This window comes from Phoca vitulina, unplaced genomic scaffold, assembly GCF_004348235.1.
Source record: "Phoca vitulina isolate PV1807 unplaced genomic scaffold, GSC_HSeal_1.0 scaffold8, whole genome shotgun sequence".
In the NCBI taxonomy this organism is placed as follows: Eukaryota; Metazoa; Chordata; class Mammalia; order Carnivora; family Phocidae; genus Phoca; species Phoca vitulina.
Genome location: NW_022589711.1, coordinates 75,802,795 through 75,824,943, shown reverse-complemented (window position 1 = coordinate 75,824,943; position 22,149 = coordinate 75,802,795). Strand labels below are relative to the sequence as shown.

Sequence of the window (22,149 nt, the reverse complement as noted above, 5' to 3'; positions counted from 1 at the left end):
TCACGTTTTACCATCTAACTGACATACATAGACTATCACAAGATTTACGATATTGTTCACTTCTTTAGCTAAATAAAAAATCAAATTGATCTGACTAGCTGGTTGATCAGTTAACCTTCTGCAAATAGCATTTTACCAAAAAAAAAAAAAAATCTATGTTTAAATTGATTTCTCTAAGGTTCATCCTGTGGTGCTAGTGACTTGAGCCAGAAAAAATCAAGTCTCCTTTTTATTTCCCTGAAAGCAGACTATAAAAAGGAAATAAGTTTTAAGTTTGTTTAAGCAGTTAGATTAGTCACAATTCTAGGTGGTTAGCCATGTGGAAAAATGTAGGTTGTCTAGACAGGAAGTATACGCCACTCTATCCAACCTCCATAACAGTCTCTATAGTAAGCACAATAAATATGGGTTGAACTCAATTGTTAGAGCAGCAGTCCAACAGCATTTCTGCAAGGAAAGACTGCTGGAAAAATGTGTAGTCTTATTTTCACAGAGATCATATTGCCAACATTATTATCTGATGCCCAAGATTTCACTTTCACATAACTCTAATGCACAAAAGAACAAAAAGATAAATTATATAGACATATACTTATATATATGTGTGTGTGTGTATATGTATATACATATATATCTATCTTACACTCTTTAAGCCATCAAACATGAGATCAACATGCTATTGTACATTTCTACAGTTGTCATCATTTTTCCTTCAGCTGCTGATGTTAAGAAATCTGGAAATGCTGTATGATCTCTGGAAATCTGTAGCATAAGAAAGACGGAAGCAAAATAAGCCATGGGCATATTTACAAAATGGTGCCACATTTACAGAAATTGGCTAACTTAGTAGTTTTCCATGGAAGAAGTGGAATATTTCTGACCCTTCCTTAATTAGCAAGTGTCTTCCAGCAGGGTTTCTCAACCAGTTGACATTTTGGAGCAGATAATTCTTAGTTTAGAAGGTCTGTACTGTGCATTGTAGGATATTTAGCAATATTCCTGGCCTCTATCCACTACATGCCAATGGCATTCCTCCCTTTAGATGTGAGACAACCAAAAGTATCTCCAGATAATTTGAAAAATCCTCTAGGGGTAAAATCACTGGTTAAGAACCACTTAGTTATACATAGTAGTTTAGGCAAAACAAAAAGGAAATAGTTTATTTTGTTTTATACTCATGCCAGTCTAGTTTCTTGACTCCAAAATACTAAAAATGTAAGGTAGACATAAACTTCATAATATGCCTGTGAATAATACAGAGTTACCAGGGACTCTCCATTGCTGCTTGATGCTACAATTTTTCAAAAAAAATTTTTTTGTAGAATAGGGATTCATCATCATATTTACCTAGAAATCTGAGCCATAGGTTTTAAGTAAATTAAATACTGGCTCTTCCCAACCTGGCTCAGACACATTTTTTTTTTTTTTACAGTGATAGCAAATTAATTTATTTAGTACTTTTTCCATTCCATATCATCAGGAGGATTGATTTCAACTTTCCTTTTACCTACATCAGACCAGTTGGTAATCAAAACTGTACTACCAGGCTCCATAAATGATTAGTTCATAGCACTTTTCACTTCATCAGAACCATCTGAATAGATCTGCTGAAATAATTTGTTTAAAGCTGCATCTCCCTCCAACTTCTCATTTTTTTCTTCTTCTTTGATCTCACCAACCAATTTATCCCAATTTCTTATATAATGAGATGATGATGGATATAAGTTCTTTACATCTGCTATGAACTGTTTTGGTTTAGGCACATCTCCTTGCCCTTCTAGCTTTTCCCATCTCACGGCCTCTGTCTTTTTCATTTTAATTTCAATCTTGATTGAACGTACTTTAAATGTGCTCTGTTCTGGGATTATAGGATGAAGAAGTCTCAGTTGCAAATTGTAATCCTCTCCAGAAGGAAGTTTCACCAAAGCAGACAACTCTTTTTCTGAAAATTCCACATTTACATTATTCTTCTGAACATTCTTGATCATAAGTGTAATGATTACTTGAGATTCTGTTTGATACCAGTCATACTTGATTTTTGACTGATGAGTCCTCTGGGATGCACACACCTCAGATTGTGATCCATTCTGGGCCTCTTGACACCTTTTAATCCAGACAGTGAAATCAGGATCTGTACTATCTAATTTCTGTCCTCCTATAAAAGTTTCTAAAGCAGCAGCATAGTTTTTTTTCATGGTATTCACATATCCCTTTTCTCAGCATAGCAGTGGAATTATTTGGATTAAGTTCAAGAGATTTCTTTGCATCAGCAACAGCATCACAGTAATTCCCAAGAAGAATGTGACAATAAGCTCTTTGACAATAATATTGAGCATCATCTGGTTTCTGTTCCAAAGCCTTAGTCAGCTCCTTTAATGCCGCCTGGGGGTCCTCCTCGATCAGAGCATCTGAGAAGCTCCGGAAAAACTTCTGGGCTGTTGCAGGTCCTGCTGCAGCTGCCGCCATCCCTAAAAATCGCTGTGGCTGTTAAAGCAGCTACCTCTGAGGTTATTAGCTATGCCGTCGCCGCCCAAGGGCCCTCAGACACATTCTATTTGAACAGAAGAATCTGCGGTTTTCCCAGCCCTAGAAGAAGCCATTAATCTTGTCAGCAGATAATTTTCGAGAAATTACTAATAGAGCTGCACAGTTTATATCCCTAATTGTTAATTCTTTGTGGGAAGGTCAAAAGGAATTCCTTAAAATGTACATGAACATCTCTGAGTCCTTTCATTTTGGGCCACAAGAGGTGCTGGCTGTGAGGTTGTTCCCATAAGATGGATTTGTAAAAATACATGGTGTGAATGAATGTTTGTGCTTTTGTTTTCTGACTATACATCCATATCACAAGGAAAACTTGTTTTTCTTGCTCAGGGAAACAAACTCTGACTCTGAGATTTTCATGTAGTGAGTTCATTGGAAAGTGCTCTGGGATCAACTATGAGGGAAAAAGCAGGGGAAGAAGTTCTGGGGTTGGGACCTTACAGAATCATCCTGTCTTAAAACAAGGGAGTTCTCTGTCATGTACCCCTATAAACCAGTCATTGAAAGCACTGCCCTGAAAAGGGGACATGGATTGAGGCAAGGCAGATCTTCTCAGTTGAGAACAATTGCTGGAGAGGGGTTGAATTCAGAGCTGGTAGCCATCAGCACTCCTGACAGCTAGGTGAGGGTTCAGTCCTCACTGGGCATCTACTAAAACTCACCTATTAATAGACACAGAAATGCTACATAAATATTTCCATAAATTTGTGGAAGCATTGAAATGTTCTTCTAAGTTACTTCTGGGCTCAGCAGTTGGTCTGGGAGATTTACTGAAGTTTGAATATTTTAGACAAAGGATAGTTTTCAGGACACTTGGAATTATTGTTTCCTTTCCTCTACTCCTTTATCAACACCTGGAAATGAATCTAGGGTTCCTAGAGTTTCTCTGAAATTCAGAGAAAAAGGCTGGAACAATCATCAAAAAGATGTAAGATCTATCATCAAAGGAAAACAACAGTCTTCTCATTACAGATTATAGCAGTGGTCTCAGAAGTACACATGAATGGCAGAGAATTGGTCGTTCACAGAAAATTAAATCAGATTTTCCCAACCAATATAAGTAATAATTACATGAAAATTTTTTTTTCCTGCAGTGAAAACGACATCACATAAAGACAAAAATGAAAACAAAAAATATATTTAAAAAAAAAATCAAAATTATCAATTACAACTTAACTTTTTTTCTATCAGCACATAAATTCAGAATAAGCATATGCAATATTTCACACAGGATGAACATTAAATATGTTTTTTTCATTTGTAGTGTTTGATTTTTAGAATGAGTTTTCCATGAGGTTTTAGAGACTCAGTAAAAATCCCAAACAACAAACCTATTTTTTAAAAAAATCTTTTTTTTTTTTTTTTTATTTATTTGAGAGAGAGAGAATGAGAGAGAGCAAGCACATGAGAGGGGGGAGGGTCAGAGGGAGAAGCAGACTCCCCGCCAAGCAGGGAGCCCGATGCGGGACTCGATCCAGGGACTCCAGGATCATGACCTGAGCCGAAGGCAGTCGCTTAACCAACTGAGCCACCCAGGTGCCCCATAAAAAATCTTATTTTTTTAATTGTTAGCAGCTCTATTAAAATATCTCTCACATATACAAACTGTATATATTTAAGGTGTACAATATAATGTTGTACTATATGTATGCACTGGAAAAGGATCACTACAATTAACTAATTAACATACCCATCATTTCTACATAGTTACCATTGTGTGGTGAAAAGATTAAGTTCTATTCTCTGCAAATTTCAAGTACACAATACATTACTGTTAACTATTGTCACAAAAACATAGAATGCTTCATGAATTTGTGTGTCAACATTGAGCAGGGGTCATGCTAACTCTGAATTGTATCAATTTTAGTATACATGCTGCCAAAGTGAGCACGAAAATCTTATTTTTAAAAAGCACTTAATCTTCATAATCCGATTAAAATAATTTATGCTTATCATCATTTTAACTTGTTTCACTGATTATAATCATTTTGAATATCATAACCTCCCCATTTTTTAAATTCTAAGATATTAATTAATTAATTATTAATTAATTTCTTTAAGATGACATTTCTTTTCCTGAGTCTTAGTTTTGCTGATAATGAATTGCAAGTGCTATCACACACACACACACACACACACACACACACAAAGGAAATCAAGAAAAGGAATATGGATGTGCCAATAGGAAGCACCAATGAAAATCCTGATTGTTTAAACTTGCCATTTCTCCAACTCTACCATTCACTCTGGGAAGAATAATATATAATATTAGCATTTAGCATACTTCTTATTCCCTTTATCTATCTATCTATCTAGCTATCTATCTAGCTATCTATCTATGTATCCATCCATCCATCCACTTACCTACTTATCTGGTCTCCTCTGGTCATTCTCAAAACTTCTGTTTATAATAGCACATATATGATATTATCTCTAGGTTAAAATTGTGGAGAACAATAATCAGTAAATAAAAGTATGTCTTTCCTGCATTATTCCTCTGCTGAGCAAAATGATGCAATGCACTGAGGAAGAAGAGATATACTTGAGTTCTAAAGGGAAATGAAAAGTATGAGAGCAGCATTGGTACACATATAAATCATTCTAATTTTTCTTCCAAGTGTACAAGTGGACCCTTGACTGTAGACTGGAGCAGGGTGCTATAAACAAGGAAGTCCTCGGCTCTTGAACTTCCCCAAGTTATTTACTTAAACACTGGAGAGGATTAATTTAAGTAAATAAAGATTCGATTCATTTGTCTTCAGCTGGTTTAACACTGAAAGCATATATGTTTGTTTCTTCCCAATCTGGGGGTGATCTGGCTTCCCATCTCTAACTGGGAACACCCTCCCCCATCCTCTTTAGTAGTCTTCAGTGCAGTACATCATCTCTTTACAATTCTCTTTCAGGATCCACCACTTTGAAATTAAGTGTTGGCCATGTGACTTAACTTTAGTCAACATAAGGAGAAGTGACATGTGTCTTCTCCAGTAGAAACTTTGAGAGCTAGGTGTATAGCTTGCTGTATATACTCTTTCCCATGTCAGAAGACCAGCAATTTTCCAGATAGTGAGGAAGACAGGAAGCAGAATGCCCTGACAGATGTGGAGTATGAGCAACACTTAAACCTTTGTTATTTTAATACACTAAAATTTGGGAAGGGCTATTTGTAACCACAGCCTAATCTAGCTTATCTTGTTTCATTTTATGAATAATAATTTACCCATGCTTCATTGAAGTAAATGCATACTGAACAGTGACAAGAGTTTTACAACTTAATGCAGAGGGGGTCAGATTTCAAAAGTGTAAGGGATGGGGAAAGGGGACACAGTGTGTGCTCGGGCTTACTGACTTCCCTTTACCGCCACACAAGACGCAAACTCTTGCTAGTTTTATGTATGGGGGAGGATTGGCAGAGTTTACCGATTTTATATCCTTAGGAACCTCCTCTAGTATTCCATCCAGCATGAACATTTCTCCCTACATAAATAATCTAAGCTTATGGTCATTGAAACCTCTGGCAAACAAACCCCCAAGGTGACCCAAATGATTCTCACTTCTGTGTTCACACTTTTATGTAATCTCCTGTTGAGTGGGCAAGGGGCTTGTGACTATCTTCTAACCAACAGTATGTGACAAAGGGGAGAGGATATCATTCTATTAATATTAGTTTATATACTATATGACTCCATTTTAGCACACTGGTGCTACATACTCTCCGTATAGGGTTGAAATAAGCAGCCAAGTCGAAGAAGCCCACGTGACAAGGAACTGTGGGCAGCCTCTAGAACCTGAAGGCAGACTCCAGCTGGCGGCCAAGAAGGGGCTGAGGCCTTCAATCATATTAATTGCAACTAAATAAATTTTGCCAAAAACTTAAATAAGCCTAGAAGTAGATTCTTCCCCAGTCAAGTCTCCAGACATTAATGCAATCTGGTCAAAACCATGATGGCAGCCTTGTGAGACTCTAAGTGGAGGCGACAGTGAACTGTGCCTGGACTCTTAATCCATGAGAAACATGAGATAAATAAATCTATACTGTTGTAAACTACTAATTTTGTGGTAATTTGTCATATACACACATACACACACACACACGAACTAAGATAGGATCATTCTTGAGTCTATGGCATAGCATGTCTATGGCTTATATCGTTTGTCCATTTCTGTTGCTTCCTTAACATGAAAAGTTAAATTCTTTTCTCAAGTTTTTATAATCCCCTAGAAGTGGGGGCCACAGATGGTTGGCCATGGAAAAGGGAGGGCATTCCAAGGGGCCTATGGCTCGCTTTCCTCCAAAATGCCTACAATTAAAAACATTCCCAATGAGGGGCACCTGGGTGGCTCAGTTGGTTAAGCGACTGCCTTCAGCTCAGGTCATGATCCTGGAGTCCCTGGATCGAGTCCCGCATTGGGCTCCCTGCTCGGCACGGAGTCTGCTTCTCCCCCTCACCCCCCCCCCCCTCTCTTGTGCTCTCTCTCTCTCTCTCATTCTCTCTCTCTCAAATAAATAAATAAAATCTTTAAAAAAAAAAAAAATTCCCAATGAGAATTTAAAAACTTAATCAATGTGCTTCCAATTAACATAAACTTTATTTCATGTGCAAAAGTATCTGTGCTTCTTCTCTTAGATTACATGAATGTTTTTCTTTCCCTAGTCTGAAGTTATAGTGATAAATAAGAGGTGAGTGAGAGATGCGTTGCTATAATGAAAAGGAGTATATAGGTAAATCCAAGTAATTGAGGATCCCAAGGGAATGAAATAGGGTATAAATATAATATTCTATTTTTAATAGAGCCATAACAAGTATAGAAATTATGGATGGTGATTATACCAATTATGCCATGGGAAAGGACCTCTCTACATTTAAAATCACAGAGGAGGAATGGTGCATTATGTAACTTCTGGAGGGAGTTCAATTCACAATTCAACAAATAATTATTTAACTGACTATTGGGTGCCAGGCACTGTGAGTTTCTTGTCATTGGTGGTAACAAAAGCAGAAGCAGAAATATGTTAGAGAACATGTAAGGTTCTTCCCACACCTTGTTCCTAAATTTTTTAAAGGGTAAAATAAAATCTATTTCTATATCTACACATGTGCCAATATTGACTATAATTCCAACCAGTGGTTCTCATTGCTCATTGAACATTAGAAACTCCTAGGGACATTTTGAAAACTGCTGTTCCAGAATGCCATCCAGGCCAATTCAGTCAGAATCTCTGGGACTGTGTCCTCAGCAGTGATACTTTTAAATCTCCCCAGAGGGTGAAAATGTGCAGTCAGGGTTGAGAAATCCTGCTTTAAACTATTGATAGAGACTGCTATACAGGGGTTTACTTTATATTTATAGATTTTGCCAGTATGTTTTTATATTGTTTATTAATTACCCTAAGTACATATACTCCTGATGAAAACTGAGTGCCATGCATTTTGAAAAGTCAAAGACCTTAATTTGAAACCAGTAATAAATCCTAATTTGAACATTTGGGGCATCAGATTTATTTTCCCCATGTCTTAATTTGTTTTTATTTTTTAACAAACTTACCTTATTACAAATCTAATTTTTCTTGAATATAAGCCAATTTTGCCCTATCAAATCTAATTATTATAAATTAAGGCAGTTAATGTGCATCAGGACCTGTGTTATTTTATCTGCACCATCATTCCTCAACACCACAAAACAGGTGTAAAACTAGATATATTTAATAAGAAAATCTTCCATCATGCTATAATGTATTAGGCTATTATGTAATATCTTTTATGTAATACATTTTACATATAATTATTTTGTTTACTGTTATAATTATAAAGTAAATATTGTACATAATATTTGATTTCAACAATTCTGCCAGTATCTTTAATCCAGGTGATATAAACTGATGACCAACAACTTCAATTGCCTTCTGTTAGGCAATTATATCAAAACATTAAAACTATAAATGAACTTACCTCTATCAAATTAAAATCTTTTGCTTATTTTCAACTCAGAGAAATAGTTTCTACCATTTTTTCTTATTTGTTCTCCTGTGTTCTCTCTGCTGTCCTTATGGATCCTTTTATCACACAGATACCATAGCTTCCAAATTTTGTTTTATATTCTTTCATTTTATTATTTCTCTTTTAGTATTTATATCTTGACTTTTGTAAAAACATTTAATACATTTTGAAAAGATATGTTTGACAATTTGAGATGTTTTTTTCTCAGCAATCTATCCATTCCCTTTTCTAACTCACTAATCCAATCTTGTGTCTCTCTTTTTAAAGGCATTTTACTCTTAGAAAAAAAAAAAAAAAAAAAGATTTCAATCTCCAAGTATTCTGGTTTGATTTATATATACAGAAGATTTTCTTATAATTTGATAATTGATAATATCATCTTATTAAGGCTGTTATTAGTTATACTTTTTAAAACATTGCCCTCTATTAACTGTTTCATTGAGATTTGTTCTACAATTTTGATGCTCTTCATTGTGCTGTTTCCTTCAAATGCTTGGCTACTCTGTTTTGTATGTGTAGAATTTTGTCATACTTCTGGTTTGGGGCAGGGCATCAGAGTGGTCATGGATAACTGGAATATGTGTTGTCACCCAAATGAAAACCATGGTATGTTGGTAGTAAACAGAGCTCCCCGTTACAGGAATATAGAGCTAACAGTACTGTATGGACGGTGGGGATGCGAGGTTGAAGTGACAGGATATATGTGTACCCTGATTTATGATTGTCAAAGTCCCTAAATTTTCAGGTCATCATATAACTGGCGTACTTTTCTCTTTCTAGATTCCAGGTATCTGTTTTGGCAGCTCCCTATGGCATACTACTTAATTATTCAGAAAAAAAAATAACTAGGTTAATCGTTTTTCCATATTCATTCCTTCCCTCATTGTTTTAGTGAAGGTACAGAGCAAGACTACTCCTAGTCTTTTACTCAGGTGCTTGGAAATTAGGACCAGTGCTTCAGTGGAAGAGTAACCAATCACCTTTGCTGTCACCTACTGAGCATATATGAGAGAAAGGCTGGGGTCCACCAGAGCTGGCTCTTCTAAAGAGACTATTTTAATTATCTTCATTAATATCCCAGAACTTCCCTTTGCGCATTTGTATTTGTCATTTCTGGGCCCGGAATTGTTCTATTTTTCTTCTGAGATCTAGGCCATGACTTCAGAGCCCTGATTTCTCTATCCCTCTGAAATTGCTCTTTTCTATTTTTTAAACATACTTCAAAAAAGCCTTTCTATTTATGACACTTGTCATGTTATAACTGATGGACTTTATTTAAAATGTTCCCTGTGATTTGGATGGGGACTTATTTGTGTGTTCACTTTACTGCCTTGATCCAATCTCTATCCTTCCATATATAAAACAACTCTTACTAGCCACACATGTTGTATTTCTCTGTATAAGGATTATGAGATGGCTTTTAGAACCTCCATATGTATTTGGAAACTACAAATACAAAAAAAACTATTTTAAGGCTGAAGTCTAGTAATATAATTTGATTGGAAGTAGCAATATTAATATACCAGAAACAATCATATTTCTAGAAAATCTCAGATCTCAAAATGTTTGAAAAATATCAGTGAGGGGCTCCTGGGTGGCTCACTCAGTTAGGCGTCTGACTCTTGGTTTCAGCTCAGGTCATGATCTCCGGATGGTGAGATCAAGCCCCACATTGGGTTCCACACTCGGTGCAGAGTCTGCTTGGGATTCTCTCTCTCACTTTCCCTCTGCCCCTACCCCCACTCGTGTGCTCCCTCTCTCTCTCTCTCCAAAATAATAAATATATAAATCTTTAAAAAATATATCAGTTAGGAAAGTGTTTGGAGTGTGGTAAAATGACTGGGACTCTACCTTATATGAATTGTTTTAAGTTAGATTTAAAATGTATCAAGAATTTATTCACCTAGTTTATTCAACATTGTACTTTTAAACCACCATTTATCACTCAATATTAGAAAAAGGACATAGTTATTGCATAAAACCCATACTGCCTTTAGCAGTCCTCTTCACATTTCCCTTCCTCCATTAATGCAAACTGGTAACCAGTATGGTTATCTACTCTAGGACATTGACAGAAAATGGTTTTGTTTCTCTTGCAGACTATAACATTTTAATTTATTTTTATTTTTTTATTATGTTATGTTAATCACCATACATTACATCATTAGTTTGGACTATAGCATTTTTTTTAAAGATTTTATTTATTTATTTGACAGAGAGATAGAGAGAGAGAGCAAGTAGGCAGAGAGGCAGGCAGAGGGAGAGGGAGAAGCAGGCTCCTCGCCGAGCAGGGAGCCCGATGCGGGGCTCGATCCCAGGACCCTGGGATCCTGACCTGAGCCGAAGGCAGCTGCTTAACCAACTGAGCCACCCAGGCTCCCCTAGACTATAGCATTTTTAAAAGAAGGGTTCATTGACTCAGATATGTCTCATTGATCCAATCTATCAGGCAACTGCTTTTGGGGTGGCCATGCCAATCCCACTCAACAGATTCAAATTTGGAAGAACAAAGGTTGGGATTAAGACCTACCACTTCAAGTCAATTCTACTTGACAAACATTTATTAAGAACTTAGTGTATATAAAACATAATTAATGAATTTCTATACAGAGATTAACATTGAAGTAGATGCTTGACAGAGTGAGAACAGTTTTAAAAAACTAGGATTTAAGATAGAAATGTGTTCACATTTTAAATGTAGGGTAAAAGAAGAGGAAATATCAAAATATACAGAGCACAATAGACTAAGCATTAAGATTACCTCAAGAATCTCAAGTGGACAGCCTCAGAGTCAAAGTCAATAGAAAGGCTAGCCAGAATAAACCCTAAGAGAAGGTTTGTGATTGATAAATCAATCTTTTTTGAGAAACATTTTAGTGAGGGCTGTTGGCAGAGACCACATTAGATGATGAAGTGAGTTGTAAATAGTACAGGGAATAGCATATGGTTTTAAAGCATCAGACATAGAAGGGCAAGAAAAAGGGGAGCACCATCAAGGATTGAATTTCTTGGGTTCTTGGAAGCCAAGTAGAAAGAGTCACCCAAAAAAAAGAGAGAAACTAAAGATACAAAAGGAAATCCTGGCAGGATTGGGCAGAGATGAGACCAGTTGTTCAAGTAACTGAGTTAAGCGTTTCTCTGAAACTGGAGAGAAAAAATAATTTAAAATATGGTGAAATTCGAAGTGAAAAGTAGAAATTTGAAAGAATTCTCATTGGACTATTTCTATCATTCTATTCATGTAGGAAACCAATACCACAGGATGAAAGTAAGGGCTTTATTTACTACTTCACTAAAGAAATCACACTTGAGAGTTATTCTATAAATCAGGCACAGTGCTGACCATTGAGGATTTGCTGGAAAATGAAATGTGTATGATTTCTGTTCCAGCAGGAAGCCAAATTAAAAGATAAAAAAAACAGATGAAGAGCTAAAAAAGTGATAATGTGCTTTAAAAAATATGCAGTGGTTATAGATAAAGGTAGCTGAGAAAAGGGAGCAGGCTTTATAATAAGTAAACAGAGAATTCCTTCTTAAGCAGCTGAAATTTAAAATAAGTAACAAAGGATTAAATATAATTAGCCAAGTAAAAAAATGGGAGGAAAGTCATTCCGGATGAGGATACTGAAGATAAGAAAAGGCTTTCCACTAAAAAATGGTACAACATATTGAAAGAACTGAGGGGTGCCTGGGAGGCTCAGTCGTTAAGCGTCTGCCTTCGGCTCAGGTCATGGTCCCAGGGTCCTGGGATCGAGCCCCTCATCGGGCTCCCTGCTCAGCGGGAAGCCTGCTTCTCCCTCTCCCACTCCCCCTGCTTGTGTTCTCTCTCTCGCTGTGTCTCTCTATGTCAAATAATAAATAAAATCTTTAAAAAAAAATATTCAAAGATAAGAGAGATAAGCCACATTTGATACCTGACTTTAGTGCCTTAACTCTCCCAAACAATGTTTGAATTATAGTCTCCTTCAGTCATTAACCTTGTTTCCTGAATATCCTTCCTTTCCTTTCTCTTCAAATTTTACATATTTTAAAGGCTGAAGGGGAAAAAAACCCTCATCTTTTCTATATGTGCACATAGCTTTATATTTATTATTTGTATATAGCATTAGATTTCATCTGTCTATCATTTATCTGTCTTTCCATTCATTCATCCAACTCTGTACTCTCTTTATCTATCCATAATAATAATAAAAAATAATTACTAGCTGGGAGTGATTTGGGTTGGTTGTTGTATTACAGTTCTACCAATAAAAGACATTCAATCATACTATATAGGGAAGATAACTTTGGAACCATTTGGTTCAACCAGTTCATTTAGTGGAACAGTAAAGCAAGTCTGAAAATAAATAATTTACTAATAGCAATGTAGCTACTGAGTTGTTTTCTAAAACATTTTAAGTAACTTAGTAGAATTATATTTGAAAGGTCTTTGAATTACAAGTAATAATCCAACAGCTAGAAACTCCAGAAAATGGAATATGGTAATAAAAGCATTAGAATATTTTTTTTAAAAAATCAAAGTGTTCTAAAAATGAATTTGATTTTGACTTACAGTGGGACTTACACGACATAATAGGTAGCAGAAAACATGTCAACATTATGGATATAACTTTATACTAAATGAACAGAGGCTAAATCAGGCTTCAATAATTGTCCTTTATTGAGCCAAAAATTACTTAGATTTAACTCTTCTCAGAGAATATAATTCAGCATTTAATGGGTTTAGATGCAAACTGTCTCTGCTGCCTGTCACTACATGATTTGGGACTAGTTACTAGTAACTTTTCTCAATCTTAGTTTTCCCATCTACAATGTGAGGATAATAATTCCTTTTAAAAAAGATTTTTGTATAGATTGAATGAGATAAATGTTGTGGAATGTCACATAAATAAATAGTGGGCGTCGCATAAATAAATAGTGGGCATACTACAACAACTATGACTATAGCTGTTCTATTACTCACAACTTACTAACTAGGTCGCTAACTAAACTAATTGTTGATATTAAACAAGTTTGCTCCTGGCACAGATTTTAGAAATGTTGGTTGGGCACAGGTAATGAAGATCCTGAATTCCAATATAATTCGCAAGGATTTTTATACTATAGACATTGAGGGCTCCTGGTATATTTTTTTACAAAGTGAATGATTTTATGAATTTAATATTTTATTTTATTTTTTTTTTATTTTATTTTTTTTTTTAAAGATTTTATTTATTTATTTGACAGAGAGAGACACAGCGAGAGAGAGAGCACAAGCAGGGGGAGTGGGAGAGGGAGAAGCAGGCTTCCCGCCAAGCAGAGAGCCCGATGTGGGGCTCCATCCCAGGACCCTGGGATCATGACCTGAGCTGAAGGCAGACGCTTAACGACTGAGCCACCCAGGCGCCCCTGAATTTAATATTTTAGAAAATTTATCTAATGATACTAAACAAGACTGAGTATAGCTTCAAAAAGACCAATTAGGAAGCTATTGGTACACTCTAGGAGAGATTCAATAATTAACAGAAATAGTACTGAAAGAAAGGGTGACAATGATAACTGAATTGAATATAAATAAGTAAAAATTAGTTGAATAAGAATTGTGGAAAGATGGTAAAATATTCTTTATGTGTCTATTTAAGCAATAAATCTAAATAACCCAGGACTATATTTAGATACACAATAATTAGGTTTTTGTCACTTTATTCACATCATTAATATTAAAAGAAGGAGCAGGTGTACTTTCTTGATTGTTCATTCATTGTAATTGATATAGGTCTTTCCTTAATGTCAGAAAGGCTCAGATTTGTTCATGTAGGTATTATGAATGAGTACAATCAGTGCTAAATAATTCTAAGGGAAAAATAAATTTTTAAGCATTAGCAATTAGACTATCTATTGAGAACCTAAAATAAAGGCAGAAATACCCTTGAGAAAGTGATACTACCACATTCTTAACATGCTTAAATATGCTTTAACATTCATCTGCTCAAAGTAGGGTGTAACTGCCTATGCATCTCTTTTTACAACCTCCCATTTTAAGAAATTACATAACAGTCAAAGGTATATTAATTTTTAAAAGAAATCATAAGCTATAAATTACCATAAATGTGTTTGTTTTATGATGCTACAAAAACATTGTCATCAAGATAAATCTGTTTATAAAAACAATGAGCCATTTATTCCATCTCATGGGAAAAAATTATCACTACAGCACAGATATCAACAGTATTCTCCTAAATGTTCTAGACAAGTTGCACCTTTGCTCTCTACCTATCCAATTTCCTTGAGAGCTAATCTAAAACAGTCTATACTCATTTTCCTTTGTTCTGCCTCTGCCTCAAGGAAGATAAACTAACCACTACTTTAAAAAAACTGTATTGAGAATATACATATATGTCTAAAATTAAGTTGTATAAAAAAATTTTCATTGTTAACTCATCATAGGCCTTTTCTTTTTACCTCTTTTATTAATATTTGCCAATCACAGAATTTTCCAAAGCTCATCTTTTTGTAAGTATTAAGCTAAAAATACACACTGAGTTAAGAAATAAATGAAGTTTATTAATGAAATGATAACGAAAAAAATTATTTACTGTTTTTGACTCTGTAAACATAGGAAACCCATCTAACTATGTACTTTATTTTATATGTATCTTTAAGGAAATATTCAGCATATGTTTAATAGTAAGGCATAAATTAATGAACTATAAAACTTTTTGTTATAAAGATATACAAGAAACATTTTATATGGAAGAAAATTCTTTTTTTTTACTCTATATTTTTAACTTATTTTATTTAAATTCAATTAGTTAACATAGTGTGTCATTAGTTTCAGATGTAGAGTTCAGTGATTCATTATTGTATATAATACCCAGTGCTCATTACATCATGTGCCCTCCTAATGCCCATCACCCAGTTACCCCATCCACCCACCCACCTCCCCTCCAGCAAACCTCAGGTTTTTTCCTAGAGTTAAGAGTCTCTTATGGTTTGTCTCCCTTACAGTAGAGATTGAAAAGGTATAGAAAATGTAGTTGCATTTCTCTATACCATCTGAAAAAGAAACAAAAATTATTCCAAAGTAGAATAATAATCAACTTTTATTTACTAAGATTTATATTACTTAAAGAGGCAAATTAACTAAAATAAACCAGGAAAAGTTTAAGTGCATGGGTTTGTCCAAAACTACAGGTACATTCTTTTTTGTTGTTCTTTCAAACTGGGAATTCTTTATTCCCACTTCACTTTTTTTTTTTTTGCATGCAAAGACCCTTTTAATAATTTAAAATCTTAACATTTACAAACATATTAACACAATATATATTATTCAGAACAATTTTTAGGTAATGCAATATGTATTAAATTAGCATCTGCATAACATTTTATGTTCACTGCAGATACATTCTTACTCTTAATCTAAATAAACTCACAATTCTTGATTTTTTTCCTTTCTCAAGACAAAATACTATTGTATGTGCAAAGGAAGAAGGGTCTGTCTGTCCCTCTCTCTCTCTCTCTCCCGCCCCATGCCCCCCAACCATGAAAATTTAAATACACAATACTTCTGTTGCTTAATTCTATTCAAAATGACTTCACATCCCTCAATGTGACTCTTACTATAATGAGGATAATGTTAATGGTTATAGCTATAACTTAGAGCATATTTACTATATACGTTAAGAAAGTTTTTTATAATATCTGTGTGAGACTTTTTTTGTTAAATCATCATTTTGCAGGAGAAGAAGATGAATCATAGAAAAGTTATAACTTATCCGTTGTCATATAACTAGTTTGGATCACATCCCACATTGTATCTGGGTCTGTTTGATTCCACAGTGGGTACCTAGAAGCATTGTGCTGGTGAGGTATTTAATTGTAGGGGGAAATGGGAAAGACGCCGAAGTATGGAAAATGAATCAGACTAAATTAAATTGGAAAAGAAAAAGAAAAAAAAAAAAAAAGAGAATCCCTCATATCTTATGCAGGTGACCACTTTTCCTAGCATTCATTTAAATGTGCATTAAAGTCTACTAAAAAGGAAATTCGAAATCAGGCTCTGCATACAGCATGACTAGAAAATCACCTGTAAATTTTAAAGACAAGTGTGACATTCATTAAAGTTCAAAAAGCCTTGCACTCTAGTAATACAATGTGGAAATGATGAGTTACGCCAGTAATCCTTTCAACCCATTTCACAGTGTTCTTACTTGACCTCTTCAATTGTCAATAGAAGTTTTTGAAGACAGGAGAAATAATTCTTTGTGAAAAATTTCCATTCAGCATACAGTGTTTAACCAAGGTAATCTTTCATTATAACAGGCATACATAATAACTACTAAACGTTCCTACCATTCTTATAATAACTATTAAGAATTTTCACTTTTATTATCACTGCTAATTGTTCTTACAGTGCCGGCTATTATGCTTAGTGGTAAACATACATTTATATACCTTGAATGAAATAAATTAAATGCATACTATTCTAGAATAGTGCCAGCTCAGACAAATTTTGGTGAGTAACCGTTTGATATCACTCATGATACAAAAAGTTTAGAACAGCAAATGAACTAATTACAAGAATATTTGGATAATTATCTTTGGTCATGAAAATGACTAGTGTCCTTTTCTTTCCTTAATATACTGTGAATTCTTGTTGAGTGGAAATTAAATGTTCTAATTATGTGTTTTATACCCCTCAAATCATAATTAGTACAAACTATGTTAAATAAATTTTAATTGAATAAATAACCAATTGATTAAATTGTTACAATATTGAAAATTACAGATTAGTAAAAAGAATACTTAATTTAGAATCAAAATCCCTGACTATGAATCTCTTTTATCACATTAGTTTCAAGAGTTTGGAGAAACCACACAAACTCTCCGATTCTCTGATTCTCTTTTTTTTTTTTTTAAAGATTTTATTCATTTATTTGACAGAGAGAGACACAGCGAGAGAGGGAACACAAGCAGGGGGAGTGGGAGAGGGAGAAGTAAGCCTCCCGCTGAGCAGGGAGCCCGATGTGGGACTCGATCCCAGGACCCCGGGATCACGACCTGAGCCGAAGGCAGACGCTTAACGACTGAGCCACCCAGGCGCCCGATTCTCTGATCCTAATCTAAGAAACAGGGCCACCAGTGCTACATCTCAAGATTGCTTTGAGCATCAAATAAGACAATGCATGCAAAATTATTTTACTAACTTTGAAATTATGATTATGAATTTTCTAATTTTCATTTATTTTGATAATGCACAGAAATAATACAAGCTATTATATCATATATTACTATCTTAATAAATAAAGAGTCAGATTCTCCTGGTTCATACAAGACAGAAATGGCATGGTACAATAAAAAACAGAATTTAGAAATTTATGCATTCATCTAATTTTGTCAGTACATTTTTTATCTTTACTAAACACCCTTATCATCTCTGAAGCTTAGATTCTTCATTTGTAAAATAAGAATGCTAAAATATTTCTGTTTTTTCACTTCTGCTAGGCTATTAAGGATTCTTTAGTAGTTATAGTAATACTAAATTATGAATGATGTACAATATATTCATTTTATAAATGTGCATAAAAATTTTTGACTATATAATAAGAGGATTTTTATAACATTAAAATAGGAATAAATCTAGATTATTTTTCTCTTTCAAAAGGTTTCTCTTTAAAACCAGCACATTTCCTTTTTTTCTTTTCTTTTTTTTTTCTGGCTTAATTAACAGAAATTTATTTTCTCATCATTCTGGAAGCTAAAAGTCCAAGATCAAGGTGTCAGCAAGTTTGGTTTCTCCTGAAGCCTCTCTCCTAGGCTGGCAGAGGGCCACTTTCTAGCTATGTCCTCACATGGTCTTTTCTCTGTTAACTATTCATCTTTGGTGTCTCTTTCTTGCCACAAATTTCCTCTTCTCTCTCTCTCTTTTTTTTTTTTTAAAGATTTTATTTATTTGACAGAGAGAGAGAGAGCGAGAGCAGGAACACAAGCAGGGGGAGTGGGAGAGGGAGAAGCAGGCTTCCCACCGAGCAGGGAGCCCGATGTGGGACTCGATCCCGGGACCCCAGGATCATAACCTGAGCCGAAGGCAGACGCTTAACGACTGAGCCACCCAGGCGCCCATCTCTCTTCTTTTTTTTAATTGAGATAAACTTGACATATTATATTAGTTTCAAGTGTACCACATAATGAATGATTCAATATAAGATATATTGCATATACTATAGAAATGATCACCACAGTAAGTCCAGTTAACATCCATCACCACACTGTTACAACTTTTTTCTTGTGATGAGAACTTTCAAGATCCACACTCCTCCACACTTTGATTGCTGTTATTACAATGGCCCAGTGCTGTCATCTGTTACTACAAAGGACTTAACCACCAACCATTTGATACTCACTGCAGTGTTTATTGTAGCAACGCTGCCAAATATATTGTCTGCCATATCTTTCAATGTTCCTTTTATGAGATACTGTATTCTTGGGGCCAGGCAAACTTTTGCTTCTTATGAGCAACTGATATTAATTTTTAAGATAATGACACTGAATCTTCCATCTAATCATTCATTTCCCTTTCCTTCAGCTGCTAAGAATATCAGAGCCAAATATTTAGTCTGCATTCAATAAATATTGCAGAAACTTAAGGAACATATTTTTTAAAAACAAATCTTTTCTTGGTTTCTAATTAAGCAAACGTCCTTCCTTCCTTCCTTCCTTCCTCCCACCCTCCCTCCCTCCTTCCTCCTTCCTTCTTTTCTTCTTTCTTTCTTTCTTTTTTTTCTTTCTGCTTTTATGTCTTTCTTGGTTCTACTTTCTATTCTCTTTTTATTTTATCTTTATCTGTATGTGTATGTGTGATAACATTGTAAATTATCTCAGGAACATTTACCCATTATGATATTTCATCTTGACTTTCATAAACCACATATGAAAATCAGTCTTAGTTATACTTTAGTCAACCTTAATTTTAAATCAAAACAAAGTGATTGTTCTTAGCTACTAGCTTTATTAGACTGGATACTTAACAACTTACCTCCTTCATCAATGAGATATTTTATATATGTCTACCTTTAGACTCTCCATCATCCCAGAAGTGTTGAATTAAAAATTATTTTCTTTGGGGCACCTGGGTGACTCAGTCGGTTAAGTGTCCAACTCTTGATTTTGGCTCAGGTCATGATCTCTCAGGGTCCTGAGATCAAGCCCCATGCTCTGCACTCAGTGGGGAGTCTGTTTCTCTCTCTCTCCCACTGCCCCTTCCCCTGTTTGCATATGTGCATACTCTCTCTCTAAAATAGATACATAAATCTTTTTTAAAAAAATATTTTCCTTTAGGGCAATTATGAGTCCTATAGGATTCTGATGTTATAATAAAATAAAGTATGAATATGATTAAAATCTATTTATGGCAACAACTATCTTCAGAAAGAAAATTAAATTATCCACACCTGCTTATTTCAAATGGAAGAATAAGCCATAAGTGAATAAAATAGTTATGCAGAGGACAGAAATAAAAATTAGGTAACAGATAGAAGCTATACTTTCCTGAATATACTCTGTTGTGTAGATATAGCTTTGGAAGCTTATAAAGGTTTTGCATAATTATAAAACAAAATTAAGTCAGAATAAGGAAAAAAAAGGAATCCCTAAAAACCATGAGAAAAATAGAATAAATAATCCTGCGTTGGTGGCTCCCTCACACAGAGAGAAAATATTTCAAGTGACCTTAAAGCGCAGTAATTTGATTATAAAATAAATCAAAATAAATAAACTTGGGAAAAAAATAACTGAGGGGAAAAAACAAATCTTAAACAGCTTTTAGGGCGCCTGGGTGGCTCAGTTGGTTAAGCGACTGCCTTCGGCTCAGGTCATGATCCTGGAGTCCCAGGATCGAGTCCCGCATCGGGCTCCCTGCTCGGCAGGGAGTCTGCTTCTCCCTCTGACCCTCCTCTCTCTCATGCTCTCTGTCTCTCATTCTCTCTCTCTCAAATAAATAAATAAAATCTTTAAAAAAAAAAAAAAAAACAGCTTTTAGTAATACTGTTAGTGGTAATACTAATGTCTTTATTTTGAAATAAACATACCAAAAAATAACTACATTAGTATTTGGGAAATAAAAATTTTAGTGTATGAGAAAAATTAAAGTATGTTAAAGATATAAGCAAAATCCTGCAATCCTAAATTTAAACCAAAATATCACTATAATTCATAATATACTTCCTCTTTTAAATCATACAGAATTCCTGGCTTTGTTCATTGCAAAAGGTCTAAGGATGGTGACCAATTCCAAGAGCAACAAACACCCCTCATTCAGATGGCAGACCCTAAATACCATTTTTCACTAAAGGGAATTATGACTACTTGCAGAAATGCAAAGTCCAGAGCAGGAAATGTAGAATGAGCCCCAACATGTTTTGCTTTGTTTGTTTTGCTTTGTTCTGTAATCCCTAAAACCAAAGATTGTTACAGGTTTACTGGGGTCTTGTTAAGTATATAAATGAACCAAATTGAAGAAGTTGACAGGAGAATTTGAGTACAAGTGAGCCTTGTGGCTAACACGCATTGCAACATAAACCTCATAACTCCTACCTCATCCACAAACCTCTGTTCCCATAAGCCACATTCAGAAACCAAAAAAAAAAAAATAATAATAATAATAATACCAATTCTCTTAATTCCCGAAGGCCAAAATGTGGACTTTTTCCCCTACATTTATTCTTACATAAACAAAGGAACTGCTTTGATAAGTTTGCTTATGTCTTTCTCTATGGAATTATTTTTACCTTGCTTCAATATAAAAAGGATTTGAAATAGCTTACAGAACATACATAAGGTGGTAAAAATAGAACAGAAAATTCAGGTGAAGGAAAAAATAAAGGGAGTTAGTATTAAAATTTAAATTGCATGCCATTTATAAGCAAGTTATAAAAAGTTGCTAAAGGAAGACAACAAGTCTCTGGGATTTGGACTGTCATGAAGTAGGACATATTCAGGTTAAATCATTTGCACCCATAAAATAAAAAACAAGCTAATTAATGAATAGAAATGCATTTTCCACTTAAGAATCTTCATGAAATGGTCATTTTGCTATGTTCTGAAGGATTATTTTTATTTTTATTTTTTTATTTTATTATGTTATGTTGATCACCATACATTACATCATTAGTTTTTGATGTAGTGTTCCATGATTCATTGTTTGCATATAACACCCAGTGCTCCATGCAGTATGTGCCCTCTTTAATACCCATCACCAGGCTAACCCACCCCCCACTATCACCACTGCTATTCAACATAGTACTAGAAGTCCTAGCCACAGCAATCAGTCAACAAAAAGAAATAAAAGCTATCCAAAACGTCAAAGAAGAAGTCAAACTCTCACTCTTTGCAGATGATATGATACTTTATGTGGAAAACCCAAAAGACTCCACCCCAAAATTGCTAGAACTCATACAGGAATTCAGTAAAGTGGCAGGATATAAAACCAATGCACAGAAATCAGTGGCATTCCTATACACCAACAACAAGACAGAAGAGAAATTAAGGAGTCGATCCCATTTACAATTGCACCCAAAACCATAAGATACCTAGGAATAAACCTAACCAAAGAGGCAAAGGATCTGTACAG

The 22,149-nt window shown here is 34.8% G+C and overlaps 1 protein-coding gene and 1 non-coding gene across 2 annotated transcripts; both read right to left on the bottom strand.

Moving 5' to 3' along the window:
* Nucleotides 1–1,451: 1,451 nt before the first annotated feature.
* LOC116633596 (protein SGT1 homolog) lies at nucleotides 1,452–2,466 on the bottom strand. The gene is given in 2 exon segments (XM_032406208.1): nucleotides 1,452–2,189; nucleotides 2,191–2,466. Coding segments are annotated over 2 exon segments (1,014 nt in total).
* Nucleotides 2,467–4,332: 1,866 nt separating this feature from the next.
* On the bottom strand, nucleotides 4,333–4,435 carry LOC116634168. The gene has a single exon (XR_004299880.1). It is a non-coding gene; the product is annotated as a U6 spliceosomal RNA (small nuclear RNA).
* Nucleotides 4,436–22,149: the final 17,714 nt, after the last annotated feature.